The following is a 14,517-nucleotide window of genomic DNA, read 5'->3' as shown; positions in this document are numbered from 1 at the left end:
ATTTCATTTTTCAGCACGACCTGGCACCTGCTCACAGTGCCAAAACCACTGGTAAATGGTTTACTGACCATGGTATTACTGTGCTCAATTGGCCTGCCAACTCTCCTGACCTGAACCCCATAGAGAACCTGTGGGATTTTGTGAAGAGAAAGTTGAGAGACGTAAGACCCAACACTCTGGATGAGCTTAAGGCCGCTATCGAAGCATCCTGGGCCTCCATAACACCTCAGCAGTGCCACAGGCTGATTGCCTCCATGACACGCTGCATTGAAGCAGTCATTCATGCAAAAGGATTCCCGACCAAGTATTGAGTGCATAACTGAACATGATTATTTGAAGGTTGGCATTTTTTGTATTAAAAACACTTGTCTTTCATTGGTGGGATGAAATATGCTAATTTTTTGGGACAGGCATTTGGGGTTTTCATGAGCTGTACGCCATAATCATCAGTATTAAAACAATTAAAGACCTGAAATATTTCAGTTGGTATGCAATGAATCTGAAATACATGAAAGTTTCATTTTTATCATTACATTATGGAAAATAATGACCTTTATCACAATATGCTATTTTTTTGAGAAGGACCTGTATATCCACATTCGCTGCGCAATCCTCCATATTTAAAAAGTCCAACAGTCGATATATTGCAACAAGTTAGTTGATACAAAGTTAATTGTTCATCCACTTCAGCAACCAATGCATTGGGTTTACGCCCTTTATGTGTGCACACATTTAGATTTAGATGGCCATCATAATAATAGTAGCGCTACACATACCTAGTTCAGATGAATGCATTTCAAATCCAGCAATGAGAAGATCTGCGGCATCCAACGTTGATCTTGTCCGACATCACTCCAGGCTCCAGGTATGAGATACAGCCAGGTGAGCCGAGGCTAAGTAGCTGATACGCCTCTCCAAACACATAGGCTCCTCTGAATCTGAATCCTTCGTCGTAGCCAACATCATCAAAACTCGTATCCAAAGCTCCTTGTCGGGTGAATGGTCCTTTGTGTCATAAACAGTTTTTGACTTTATTTGTAGAGGTGAGACACTGGGGTAGTGTTGATGCGCTGATTGTTACCTTGTCAGCTGAATTAAAGTCAGAGCCGTCCTTGCTTGTTTGCAGGTAATCCATTTATTATTTACGTTTCATCTGTGTCCATTTAAAGACAATACATATTTCCACAACGCTTGCATCTGTTGACAGCATCTAGTTTCTTTTGTATTCAGCGGTCAAAAACTGTTTCCCCCTTTTGGGTGAAACACATGAATTCACAAAGAGAGGTTCCTACTATATAGACAGCTGATTACCCATGTGACCTGATACCCGTTCACAAATATATTAATTTATCAACTGCTCCTACAGTACCCATCCATCCATCCATCCATCCATTCATCTTCATCCACTTTTTCCTTTTTGATTCATGGGGGTCACTGGTGCTCGTGTCCCGAGCAGGGGGTACACCCTGGACAGGTCTCCAGTCCTTCACAGGGACACATAGAGACTGTAGTATGACATATGCAGGATATATTCATACATTTCACAAGTTCTTCATTTTTCTGACTGTGTAAATGTCGTGCATTGAATTTAACAGAAATGTAACGAGAGACGTTATTTATCTTTGACCCATCAAAATGAATGCGGTCATTTATTTGCAGAATCAAAGTTTAACATCAAACATTTACATTAATTTGGCAAAATATGAAACAATAACATGGCTAGTTTCACAGGAAGTGGGACAATACGGCGATTGTTCTCACTTCTCAGCAGAACAGCAGACATCAATCACACGGCGGTGATTGAGAACTTTGCTTCAGACATTTCTAAAATATCTGTAATGATTTTAGGAGAAAGGAGAGTTTGAAGATGGAAAATGGAGATTTATCTTACAGAGAGATGTGTGAGGGAATTTATCTGTATGACCAGAAACGTGCACGCTCCTTCAGATCTCAGCTTGGTCACGGTACGCTTGGTCGAAGTAGAACTTTTACCTGGTTGATGATAGGTCAGGTCGGCGTGAAGTCCTTCTTTTGACTCTTTCAGCGTCTCCGTTGAGAACAGCTAAAATACTTTTAGGAGTCGTGTGAGGTTATCCAAACAGAAGTTATAATTCCCAAAATCGTCTCTGCATCCTGGATTGCAAGAATTCTGAACTCCTTCAGAACTCTACTCGTCACATCTCATCCCTGAGAGAACTCTGAAGCTTCTCTATCAGAGAACTTTTTCATCTCCCTTCTCCATGAGCTGCATCCGAGCTGTATCAGAGCTGCATCCGAGCATCAGAGCGCGTTGAACTGGGAAGTTGCCACATTTAAATGGGTCGACTTCCGGTTCATTTGAGAGCTTTCTAATTGGTGGATGGACCAGAACAGAGGTGTGGTTTGTGATGTAAGATGTTATGAAAATTCAAGGATAGAGATTAAGTTTGTTTAAAACAGACAGAAAGATTATTGGAGAAAACCAGACTTCGTGGAGTCAAACTCTCCTGTATCTTCTGTAAAAGTTAAACATGACATTTCTTTTCAGTAAACTTTTAGTTGACCGAAACTCGAACTCTAACACACTTACAAATTTGCTCATTGAAGACAGAAAAATCAAGAAATGCCTATTACCCTGATTTCTTCTTTGATTGAGGAATAAAAATCATTACTTACTGTTTATGTAAATAAAAATGAGTAGTTCTCTTCAACCTGTAAACGTTGTTTGAACTAACACAATTTGATTATCAAAACATTTGTAAAATAGTAATGATCATAGAGAATTGTCTTTTCTACTTGATTAATTCAAGAAAGAAAGTCTCCGGATGGGTCAAACTGTATTTCTGGATGCAGATCAATGAAATGACAGTTTCTGTCCCACAAGGTTCTTAAGGTCAAGTGTTTTGACCTTAGGCTTAGTTTGACATCAGGTTAGGTTCACTACAAGACAAACGAGACAAACAACCATTCACACTCTCACCTAGGGATAATTTAGAGTTTTAGGGTCTAACATGCATGTTTTTGGTCTGTGGGAGGAAACCAGAGTACCCAGCGAAAACCCACGCATGCACGGAGAGAACATGCAAACTCCACCCAGAAAGGTCCCGGACCGGGATTTGAACCGTCAACCTTCTCGCTGAGAGGCACCAACTGCGCCACCATGCCACCCTTGATGTACCCAGGGTTTTGTTTAGAGATCTGGCTGAACAAACCGTTACAAAGAGTAATCCTACTCATTAAGTCAAACCAGAATTTTTGGAGTACTAGTTTTGCATTACACCAGTGTATTCTTGCACTTTTTGTTCATTTTAAACATTAAAAAATAAAAGACGTGCGTGTGTTTGTGTGTAACTTTACAGTGACATGAAGAATGCTGTCATAGGAAACAACAAGCAGAAGGCCAATTTAATTGTCCTTGGAGCTGTGTCGAGGTACAACTCACTACTCTTGATCACAATTTTTGATATTTTTATAGTTGATTAAAGTTCTCTGACATAAAAAGGTGTTTTTCAGAAGATGCTGTTGATATCCGTGTTGTTTTCTCAGACTCATAACAAGAACACATTGCATTTGATCACACGCACAATTGACCTTGCAATTTATAATCCCAGATTTTAGCCTTTTTTATTTAGAGATATGCTATATGTGATTATATTGAATATTATTAGCTATGAAGATAATATGCCAATATAGAGTTTAGCTACCATCTTGCTAATATAGATTTTTTTTTTTGCTACATTTAGCTTTGTACCATGGGTTTTTGTATTTAAACTGCTTTGAGCTATTTATTTGTTAATTTTAGCTTCTAGCTTCTGTTTAGCTCATTTTGCCTTCTGTTCTGCTTGTTGATGATTCAGTTACAATTAATTCCTCAACAAATTTCAGAAAAGTCATTTAGCACCTATCATTCACACGTTTAATTTCTCTACTCATAACCAGACAATGCTGTTTAAATTCTTATAGCTCAGCACTGTGTGTTAGATATACTGTTCTTTCTGTGCCAGATAACAAACGCAACAAAACTGAACCAAATCCAGATGTTCAGCAAACCAACGGTGCTTTCTGATGAGGGTTGTTGAGAGCAGTGAAAGCTTCTTTCAATCTTCTCTGGATGAGATTCACATTTAGACTCTGATGACTACGTATGCCCTCTGGTGCACATGTCAGCGCTTTGCAAATTTAATTATTTACATATCCATTGCTGGTTTGCATGTGAACCAAATTATGTGTCAACAAAACCACTCCTGGGTGCCTACCTTTATTTTATTTTGGAAAGTGTACATGTCAGATGTACGTGGTACATCTCACTCTTAAGACAAAATAAAAAACAGCACTGTTAGTTATAGAATATAATATATATGTAGATATTTTTAAAGTGAATAAAGATGGTGATTTTCTTCTTTTTACATCCAGGTTACTGTACCTGCTCCAGCAGAGCTCTTCAAGCCTGCAGCTGAGGACGGAGTGTGCTGTGGTGCTGGGCAGCCTCGCTATGGGCACAGAGAACAACATCAAGTCTTTGGTCGACTGTCACATCATCCCTACACTTCTTCAAGGTTACACCAGATACACATTATTATGCATAAAAACATTGAAGAGAACAAAACTTTAGGACATTTGTCTTTTCCAGGTCTTCTATGCACTGACCTGATTTTCATTGAAGCCTGTCTTCGATGCCTCCGAACCGTCTTCATCAGTCCAGTTACTCCTGTGCAGCTGCTGTATACAGTAGGTTTTCATATGCACTCGCCCTTTGTCTATTTGTGATGATGCACGTTGTGAGAAGAACTTTATTTATGTAACTTTATTATCATTTTACTTTCATAGTTTCATGCTCCAACTGTATATGCAATATTTACACAACTGTCCTCATCACATTCTTTGTATGATCGTTATATAATTGTTTAATTGCCTGTTGTGTTCAAAATGCTTGGTCTTGGTTCTGTTTCTCATGGACATTTTTTCCTATAAGAGATACTGTAGCTCAGAACTCAGAAACAACTACACAACGCCAGCACCGTTATTAGAGATGGATGTTTACTTTCAGTTAATGATGGAGAACTGATGATGACGGTGGTGCTCCACAGAACGCCACAGGAAGTCCTTCCTCCCTGTGGCTATCACACTTTTCAACTCCTCCCCTTTTCTACACACAGGACAATAAAATTAATCCTGCACCACAATAAACACTTTACTGTTTCTGTCTGCACCTGACCTGTTCTAGACCTTAATGTTGGTATTTTCATATTCTGTTATTTTTATATCTTGTGTGATTCCTTGTTTATGTTCCGTCTACTGAAACTCTCGCACAACAATTTCCCAATTTCACATCAGTAAAGTTCTGTCTTATCTTATGATGATGATGATGATGGACAATGTGGTATTTCTGTTTAGCTGCCTGGGTCCCCACACTATCTCCTCCCTGCACAAAACTGTGGTTTTATTATCTTTATAAGTTTTGCAAGAACAGTCGTAAAGATGGCATTATTTTTTATAGCCTCGACCAGCTGCTCCTCAGAGGAGAGGTTGAAGTGAAATGACAGATGATTTAATTCTCTCCCTTGTCTGCATAAACACGCTCACAAAGTTCTGACATATTGCACAATACAGGGCGGATAACCCTACAAGAAAAACATTTGTGCCAGAAGCATGTGTTTTTGCAAAACCTGTAGGATCCAAATTACAAAATTTGTTCCCACATCATTTACAAAGTATAAAATCAAGCTTTAGGGTTTCCCTCTCAAATCATCCTCGACTCCACAGAGTGCACAGCCAAGTTTCTACAGATGCAGTTATATTTTTGCTCAAAATATTATTTTTAAGTCTGGAAGTAATGGTTCTTTTAAACTGATCATATTTCCTACATAAAAAACTAGAAACTTTCAAACATGTCCAGTCAAGTCTTCTGCTGCTCACAGTTCAAGAATTTTTTAAGTCTGACTTATTTTTTGCACAGTGGCTGGTTTTTTTTAAGCTTATTCTTCAGTCTGCCTTTCTGTCTGTTTCTCATTACTTGGTAGCAGGGAGTGAGAGACACAAATATGTGGTTACTTTGGTGATCATAAAGTGCCACTGGCTTTAACAATTCTTTGTTCTTGTCCTTCTCTAATTATTCTAAAGTTTATACATCAACATGTGGGCATTTTCTGTTTTAGATTTTTAGAAAGTTATGTTGCGGGTTTGGGCAGAAACCGTTCTGACAGCCTTTAAAACTTTTTCACGAGTTTTGTAGTTCTGTTGGCGTAAAATATATCTTTATTTCATTTAAGGACCCCACTGTGATTCCTCATTTAATGTCTCTACTGAGACACTCCCAGAGAACCCAGGAGTACATCACACAGATCCTCTCCCACTGTTGTAAGGTATTTGTTGGTGGTTGGTTTCTCACAAATACAACGAAGTTGATCACACGTGGAGCTAGACCATGATATGTTCGTGTTCGTTGTCTGTAGACTCCAGAACATCAGACTGTTCTTTTCAACCAAGGTGCAATCCAGAACATCTCTCCCCTACTTATTTCACCATCTTATAAAGTAAGATGCCTCACTCAGAGGGGTTATATGATCTCATTTCTCTCAGTTTTTATAAACCCTATATGTCATCTTCTGTGTCTCATTTCCTCGTCAGGTCCGGATGCAGGCATTAAAGTGTTTCTCAGTCCTGGCTTATGAGAACACTCAGGTCTCCATGACACTGGTGAATGGTAAGTAAATATGTACTTGTTTTTTTATTCCATTTTCTTCTCTCCCAGTTTGAGCTCTTAATTTATCTTGTCAGTGCTGGTGGATGGTGAGCTGCTCACTCAGGTATTTGTTAAAATGATGCAAAGAGATCAACCTGTTGAAATGCAACTAACGGCAGCCAAATGGTGAGTGAAGTAATGAGTTTCTGGTTAGCCTAAAGACATATAAGTATATTTCTTGTTACCTTGTTTAATTTTTACCTGTGTTTCTATTCCAGTCTAACGTACATGTGTCGAGCGGGTGCCATCAGAACAGATGCCAGCTGCATAGTACTAAAGGTTAGGCTTGTCTCATGTTAAAGTACATTTCTTTTCATTATTGTGTGAATGGTGACAACAGTCACACTATTGTTTTCACTATTTCTTTTGGACATGTTTTTGCAGTGTAACTACTTCTGTATACTCCATGTTATATTTCCCATCTATATATTATATATCAAAATGTGTAGCTTTTTTGAGAGATGGGTTTTATGTCATTTGGTTTATGTAACTTTTATACTTTTCTAAATTTTTTACTTTATTTACTTGCATGTATTTTCCCAATAGAAACATTTTGAGATCTTAAAAATTCCTTACAAATATAAACTTTTTGGAGTCTGCATCGTGGTTTTTAACTCCATTTTAACTTTCTTATGCTACTTACCGCCTAATTTTTAGCTTCCGTTCCACTAGTTCTACTTTTAGCTAGCATTTTGCAACTTTTAGATAGCATTCTGCTAATTTCAGTTTATTTTGCTAGTCTTTTGATTATTTTGGCTTTTAGCAAAGGTAGGTTAGTGGACTGCTCTGTTAGTATTGCTGGTGCAGGCAATACTAACAGAGCAGGGGTCTTGTAGCGAAGCATTATGGTACAAATGCTAGGTCTGAGCTGAGAAATTACAATCTCTGCTCCCCGTCCAGAAGCAGCAGAGCTGTCTGCTGTGGTGGATGGGGTGTTGGTAGGCAGGGCGCTCGGTTCTGTTGACAGGGTGGGGCACCTTCTTCGAATAATGTTAGAGGAAAAACTGCTTTTGAAAAGTTTGTGACGACAAGTTTTAGTTACTCCTTTGCTACTTTTATCTTTTGCTATTTCTAGCTATCCTTTTACAACTAACTTTTAGCTAAGCTTTTGCAACCTATTTTTTTTTCATTCAACCTTTATATACAGGTTAGTCTCAATGAGTCATGAGGACTCATTCTCACTCCACCTAGTTAGCAATTTGCTAATTTTAGCTTTAAAAATTCTGTTTCAGTTTCTTCAATAAATCTCAACACACTTTAGTCATTCTCGGGTCATGTTTATAAATGAGAACAGGTTCTAAAACATTTCACCTGGTAAAATCAAGGTCAAATAAATAAAGTTTAGCACTCAGCATCCACACTGGTTTTCACAGAAAATGCAGTTTTTCTAGTTATTACTAAAACCATTACCTTCCCTCATGTACCATGACTTTGTGTTCTATCCAGACCCTGCCGTGCCTCGTCCGAATGTGCAATAAAGAGCATTTACTTGAGGAGAGGGTGGAGGGTGCAGAGACGCTGGCTTATCTGATGGAGCCTGACGTAGAGCTGCAGAGGATTGCAAGCACCACAGATCACCTGGTGTCTATGCTGGCCGACTATTTCAAGTATCCCAGTTCTGTGTCTGCCATCACGGACATCAAGAGGGTGGGTAACTTCGAATGAGTCTATGCTTTTTTTGTTTAGGTTATTTTAACAAAGGGGTGAAGAGAACAGGTCTTAACATGCAAAACCTGGATCCGTGTAGTGAGCAAGTCATTGCACTCATTGCAGGTTTGTGAAGTACCTATTATAAAAGCAAATGTTGACTGCTGTCTTTACTATATTGTAAATATACAGAAGATAAAGTTAGTTTTGATGTGTGGTTGAGCAGATAACTTAGGTCTTAATGGACACCAAAAACATTAAGATTGTGATAGCCCTACATGTGAGTGGATGGTATTAATGTGAATTAATTGGTTCCCTTTCAGTCGATTCACTCAGTACAACAAATTAAATATGGGATATCACGCTTGTGCGTTTCCTGGCTGAAGACGCCTCTAATCACACCTTTAGGCAAATGATGTGATTACGACAAGTGACAGGCCCCATCTGCACCATGTACCCATCCGTTATCACGGTCATTCCTCAGTTCTTACTCTCTTCACCTCACTAAGAACACAGCTTCGAGTCAGGCTAACAAGCTGCTGTTAGTTAGCTCTGTGGCTCAAAGGCTGTTCAGTTTAACTGCTTTTACTGGAGTTGGTCACTTCTGTCTACTGGTTAGCGTGCCTGCAAGCAAAGCGCTTGTTCTTAGTTTTCCTTTTCTCTGGCTTTTGTGGTTCAAGTTAAGCACGAAGCTGACGCAGTATTAGAACCTATGTGTTGGAAGAGCCTGCAGTCATAGCAGGACCCAGTACTCTGAGTTGGGAACCTTGTTTGATCCGAGTCCGACGAGGACAGTTTTTCAATCTGAGTTCTCACTTCCAGCTGGGAGAGCCACATGGAGTATCTGAAGGGGTTAGTCAAAAATGAAGAGGAAGCTGCTCGGTCTCAGTTTTGGCTGAACCTCCCATCGGGGAGACGAGGACATGTGTGACAATGGCCTTGACATTCGTTGTCTGTTGGAGAATGACAATGATGGTCAGAGTGCTGCCGCCACAGCTGCGCCTGTGGGCCAGTACAAAACCTCTTTGTTTTCCTCTCTGTACCAGCATGTAGCTGAAAAACATAGACGTGGAGTGGCCCTCTTACCCGCCTACACTGCAGAATTTGACATGGTCAAAAACCTGTCCATGTTTCCAGACTTTATCCCAGAACTGACATCCTTCTGGAACTAACCACTGTCTACCAGCTACTTATGGACAGTGTTTGGATCTGGAAGATGCTGGAAAAAGTTCAGCTGATGGGTATGGAACCATCCTTGGAAGCGTATTTGGCCCCATCTTATAACCATATGCCCCATTATGCCCCATTTGCACTGCCCCTAATAAGCCCCAATTCTGGACAGCCCGCCACAGAAATAACCCTTTTGCACCAGTACTTTAGCTAGTATTTTTAGCTGATTTGAGGCTGATTCAGGACCTCTTTTTGTCCCTGCTTCTTTGGTGGGACCGAGCGAGCTCAGTCGAGCTGAGTCCGGACCGAAATGTGAATGCAGGACTCTGATTGGTCAGGGGGAGGAGTCACTGGATCTCAGAAACTTTTCACCGATCTGCCATTTGCAATTTCTCTGGATGCGGAGCAGCGACTGGATCTATTTTTAAGATTTTAAAAAACAATAATGACAACGCCATGTTTAATTCTGATGTCCAGGTGTTTTTTTGTGTTTGGTGACCAACAACAAAATTTGAGCGAGTGGTGTCACCGCATAGGATCATACGAGCTGCCGACCTGTTGAAGTCCACGAAGCCGGACCCCGAGCCCCAGCCTTGCCTGCTCACAAAGGCCGGAGTCAAGCCCTGGCAGGAGGAGGCCCGGGACGAAGGGTGGAAACGTTTTTTAAAAACATTTTATGTATAAAAAATAAGTTGGTTTTTTTTAATCAGTGAAGAATACAAATAAATAAACGGTGCCGACTTTATCGTGAAATCCTGTTTTCCCTTGGACTTTATTAAATCTGTTAATTAAAGTTAATTCAACAGAAAAATGATAAAAAATACAAATTATTGGATCTCTCGGGAATATTTCCCTCGAACATGTTTAAAGAAGAGACACAGCCTTTGGTTCAACATTATTCTAACCCACAGATGTACAAATCATAAAACAAGCATTACACTTTAAATTAAAGCTTTAAATCAAAGCTAAACTTTAATTCAAAGCTAAAAATAATCTGTATACAAGAAAAAATAATCCGTATACAAGAAACAAAACCATAATGAGTGCAAATACATCAAATGATGAAGAAAAATATAGAATTTTAAATATAGATATCCTGATGCATGCACAATAATCCAGGTAGAAAAATCTAAAAAAGTTAAGTCTGGTCCTCTGGACATTCAAAAAACAAAACAAAAAATGTAGAAACGTTTCTTCTTTCATCCAAAAGACTTCTTCAGTCTGAGGAGCTGTATTCAGCACAGTCTTTTATAAATGGCTATTTATGAGCTGAATACAGCACCTCAGATTGAAGAAGTCTTTCGGATGAAAGAAGAAATGTTTCTACATTTTTTTTGTTTTGTTTTTTGAATGTCCAGAGGACCAGACTTAACTTGCATCCATCCATCCATTATCTTCCGCTTGTTCCTAAGTCGGGTTTCGGGGGCAGCAGCTTGAGCAGAGAGGCCCAGACATCTCTTTCCACAGCCACCTCTTCCAGCTCTTCTGGGAGGATTCCAAGGTGTTCCCAGGCTAACCGAGAAACATAGTCTCTCCAGCTTGTCCTGGGTCTTCCCCGGGGTCGCCTCCCAGTTGGACATGCCTGAAGCACCTCCCTAGGGAGGTGCTTTGTAGAATCTGGTTCATCAGATTTAATTCAATTCAGTTCATTTATATAGCGCCAAGTCACAACAGAAGTTGTCCGAGGGCACTGAACAGAAACATTCATATATAAAAATAATAATTTAATATTATTTATCTGAGGAGCAGACTGCTTTGAGTAACTCTTTTTTTTTTTTTTTTTTTTTTTTTTTTTTCATTTACCCTTAATTTATACAGGTAGTCTCATTGAGCCACGAGAACTCATTTTCAAGAGAGACCTGTTTAGGGAGCAGATGGTGGGGGTTAAGGGCCTTGCTCAGGGGCCCAGAGTGGGGCGAATGAGGGTGGAGGCAGGTGTGGGTGTTTCACCTTTTCCACCCACATTTTTTGATGTTGACGGTACTGGGAGGTGAACCTACGACTTTCTGATCGCAAGCCCATCTTCTAACCTCTGCGCCACCACTCCCCCATACCACCACTCCCCCATAGTGGGGGAACTCATAACTCATTGCAGAACTCTCATTAGCAGGACTTAGATTTTGACACGACTCCAGAATCGGTCCTAAAGTGCAGGTGCAAATCCAGGCTGAGCTGAGCCAGGCTGAGTAGGAGTGTGCAGGGCTGAGCAGAGTTGGGGCTGATTAGGGGCAGTGCAAATGGAGCAATAGTGTGAGCAGCCCCACAACACTTCCATCCAAGTACTGTACTGGTATATCCTTCTGCTCAGTTAGAAAAAGTCTACAGAGGTCATATGACCACTGTTTGTGCTCTGAGCTCCATCACCATTCTTCTGACGTACCAGGCCATGTGCTGGTGGAGCTCTGAGCTCAGGTGCTGCCCGGGAGTTTTCTGCTATGTCTCTTAAATTGGTCAGATTAAAATCACTGCAGGCTACATCCTCCTTGTGTCCAACTCTGCTGCTCTCTCCGTGGGCTGCGGAAAGACATCAGTGGTGGTGGAGAAGAGATATCTGTGGTGGTCGCTCTCCATCATCTTGGAGAGGGATTGGGCCATTTACCTGGATGACTCTGTGACTGCTGGTGGGCTAATTGGACAGTTTCTCAATGTCATTCAGGCAAAATTTAAGCTGCGAACAAACCATACAGAAGCTCTGCACTGTATCATTCCCAGGCGCAACACAAAACCAACAAGCGTGCAAACCGGCTGTGCAACTGCCTCCACCAAAAAGAGTGGCGCTGTCTTGGGGCCTGAGCTCCCAGCCAGTACAGCCTCTGAACCACGGCCAAGCCCCGTGCCGGTCAGCCTGGAACAAGTACCCCCCTTTGAATGTTTAAAAAAATCTCAACATCTGGGAAGACATGGCTCAACACAGGAGAGCCAGCTCCACAGGACAAGACTCAGCTGTTCACCTCCACCTCACAGATAAGGGACACTCTTTTGAGGACCAAAATGTGCACATTTTGGACCGAGAACACAGATGGTTTGAGAGGGGGGTGAAGGAGGCAATTTATGTAAAAAGAGAAAAGCCGTCTCTTAACAGAGGAGGAGGCCTCAGATTTCCACTTTCAAAAACCTATAATGCAACTTTAAAACAGATTCCCAGCCGGTTTTTCACACCTGATGAGAACAGAGGGGCCTCGTCTGTGAATTAGAGGAACAAAAGACTCTTCCTGTTAATGTTGTTTAGGTGTGAATTGCCAATCTACATATGTGTGTGTGTCTGTCTTATCTCACTCAGCCTTATAACCTGAATCTCTCACTCTCTGCTCTTTGAATTGAGAAAGCTCCTCGGATGAGGAGCGAAACGTCTTCTGTTACAAATAAAGTCCAGTTGTTTTTGTATTGAACACTTTTTGAATTCATCATGTCCTGGATGACTGAGAATCTTCACCAGCATCTGGGAAGACACAATTCTAGCTCTGGGACTGACTACACAGGGACTTCAGGGGCAGGAAGACATGATCGCCCATCGTCAGCTACTGCCCAAAAGGCAGCTTGTTTGTTGTGTTCTGGGTAGTATGCTCAAGAGGCATTGAATTTCCCTTGCACAGTCTCCCAAGCCAAATCCCCCCCTCACACACACACTCACTCTGTTCGCACTAAAAGCCCCCAGTTTGTGTGAGTTAATTGTATCTCAAAGCACAGCAATTAGTCAGAATGTTTATTTAGATGTTGTAAATGTTTCAATAAAGATTGTATTTTTTGTGCACAAAACTGAAAAGACTGTGGGCGACAATCAAATTCTTTTGTACCTCTTTGTACGACAGAGGACACCACCTCCTGGCCAACAGTACTACAGGGCAGTTCAGCACAACTCCCCCACTGGCGTGCATGTCGGAGAGGGGAAGAAAAATGAGTGGAGAAAAAAAAAACGTTACCATGGGTTACCAGTCTGAAGTCTTTCAGAAAACAGCCCTATTTCAACACTTGTAAACACACTTGTTGGAGTCAAAGCAACAATGGTTCTCAAGGAGGAAAATAGCAAGTTGTTAGCAAGATGAGCTGTAAATGTGGTTCCTGCTTCAAAGTGTCCATGAGTCCTTCCCCAGAAAATATGGACTAAAAGAGATGCCATTTCCTGCATTTTGGTGTATTTTACCATACCATTTTATTTATAGAGCACTTAAAACAGCGACAAGGCCAACCAAAGTGCTGTACAGACAAACAGGCAACACACAAAGCAATGTCAGAGTCAGAGATTCTTTATTGTCATTCGCACCATATGTGGTACATGTGGTGGAGCAAAATTATGTACACAGGGTCCCAATTACATCCAACAATAAAATGTAAAAGAAAAACAGTAATAAGATCTAAGATATGAACTACGAAAAACCTCAACTAAATATACACTAAACACTAATAGCATAAAAACATTACGTCGAACATCAGCATGAACATGAACATGAGTCTGTGTGAGCAGATGAGCACGCATGAACACATCAGCATGAAACAGATCAGCAGCAACATGAAACAGATCAGCAGCAACATGTGATTTTTTTCACAGTGATTATTCTGGTCAGCGGACCAGTTACTTCTCACAGTTCCAGGAACTCGTCTTAAGTGCAGAGGTGACAGGGCCATCTCTGTCGCAGGCCCAAGACTTTGGAACGAGTTGCCTCTGCTTGTCAGACTGGCCCCCTACCTCTCGGTTTTCAAATCCCGCTTAAAACTTACTATTATTCAGTAGCTTTCAACACCAGATGATCTTGGTTTGAGCCTGTGTGCTTCTCACAGGTTAGTCATTATATTTATTATCAGCAACATTTTTGTGTCTATATTTTGATTTTATTCCATTTTGTACATTTTGCATTAAGTGTAGAACCACTAGACTGAGGAACAGCTTCTACCCTGAGGCTGTTAAACTCATGAATCTCTAACCTCAGAGAATGTGGTGGGACATATGGCTGTAGCTAATCAGAGAGATGGGGGGGGGGGGG

General features: G+C 40.8%; 1 protein-coding gene across 1 annotated transcript in view; it reads left to right on the top strand.

The window, feature by feature from the left end:
• Positions 1-14,517, top strand: part of armc8 (armadillo repeat containing 8) — a 77,236-nt gene that overhangs the window by 18,866 nt on the left and 43,853 nt on the right. The window contains exons 3-11 of the mRNA XM_037686613.1: positions 3,339-3,410; positions 4,393-4,535; positions 4,610-4,707; positions 6,249-6,341; positions 6,432-6,512; positions 6,607-6,682; positions 6,757-6,847; positions 6,940-7,000; positions 8,168-8,368. Of these exons, the coding sequence (XP_037542541.1) occupies positions 3,339-3,410; positions 4,393-4,535; positions 4,610-4,707; positions 6,249-6,341; positions 6,432-6,512; positions 6,607-6,682; positions 6,757-6,847; positions 6,940-7,000; positions 8,168-8,368 (916 nt within the window). The remainder of the gene's footprint in view (positions 1-3,338; positions 3,411-4,392; positions 4,536-4,609; positions 4,708-6,248; positions 6,342-6,431; positions 6,513-6,606; positions 6,683-6,756; positions 6,848-6,939; positions 7,001-8,167; positions 8,369-14,517) is intronic.

The sequence above is a fragment of the Nematolebias whitei genome, chromosome 13, assembly GCF_014905685.2.
Source record: "Nematolebias whitei isolate Nwh7 chromosome 13, NemWhi1, whole genome shotgun sequence".
Lineage (NCBI taxonomy): Eukaryota > Metazoa > Chordata > Actinopteri > Cyprinodontiformes > Rivulidae > Nematolebias > Nematolebias whitei.
The sequence above is the reverse complement of the archived record's forward strand: the minus strand, read 5'-3'. Positions and strand labels throughout refer to the sequence as shown.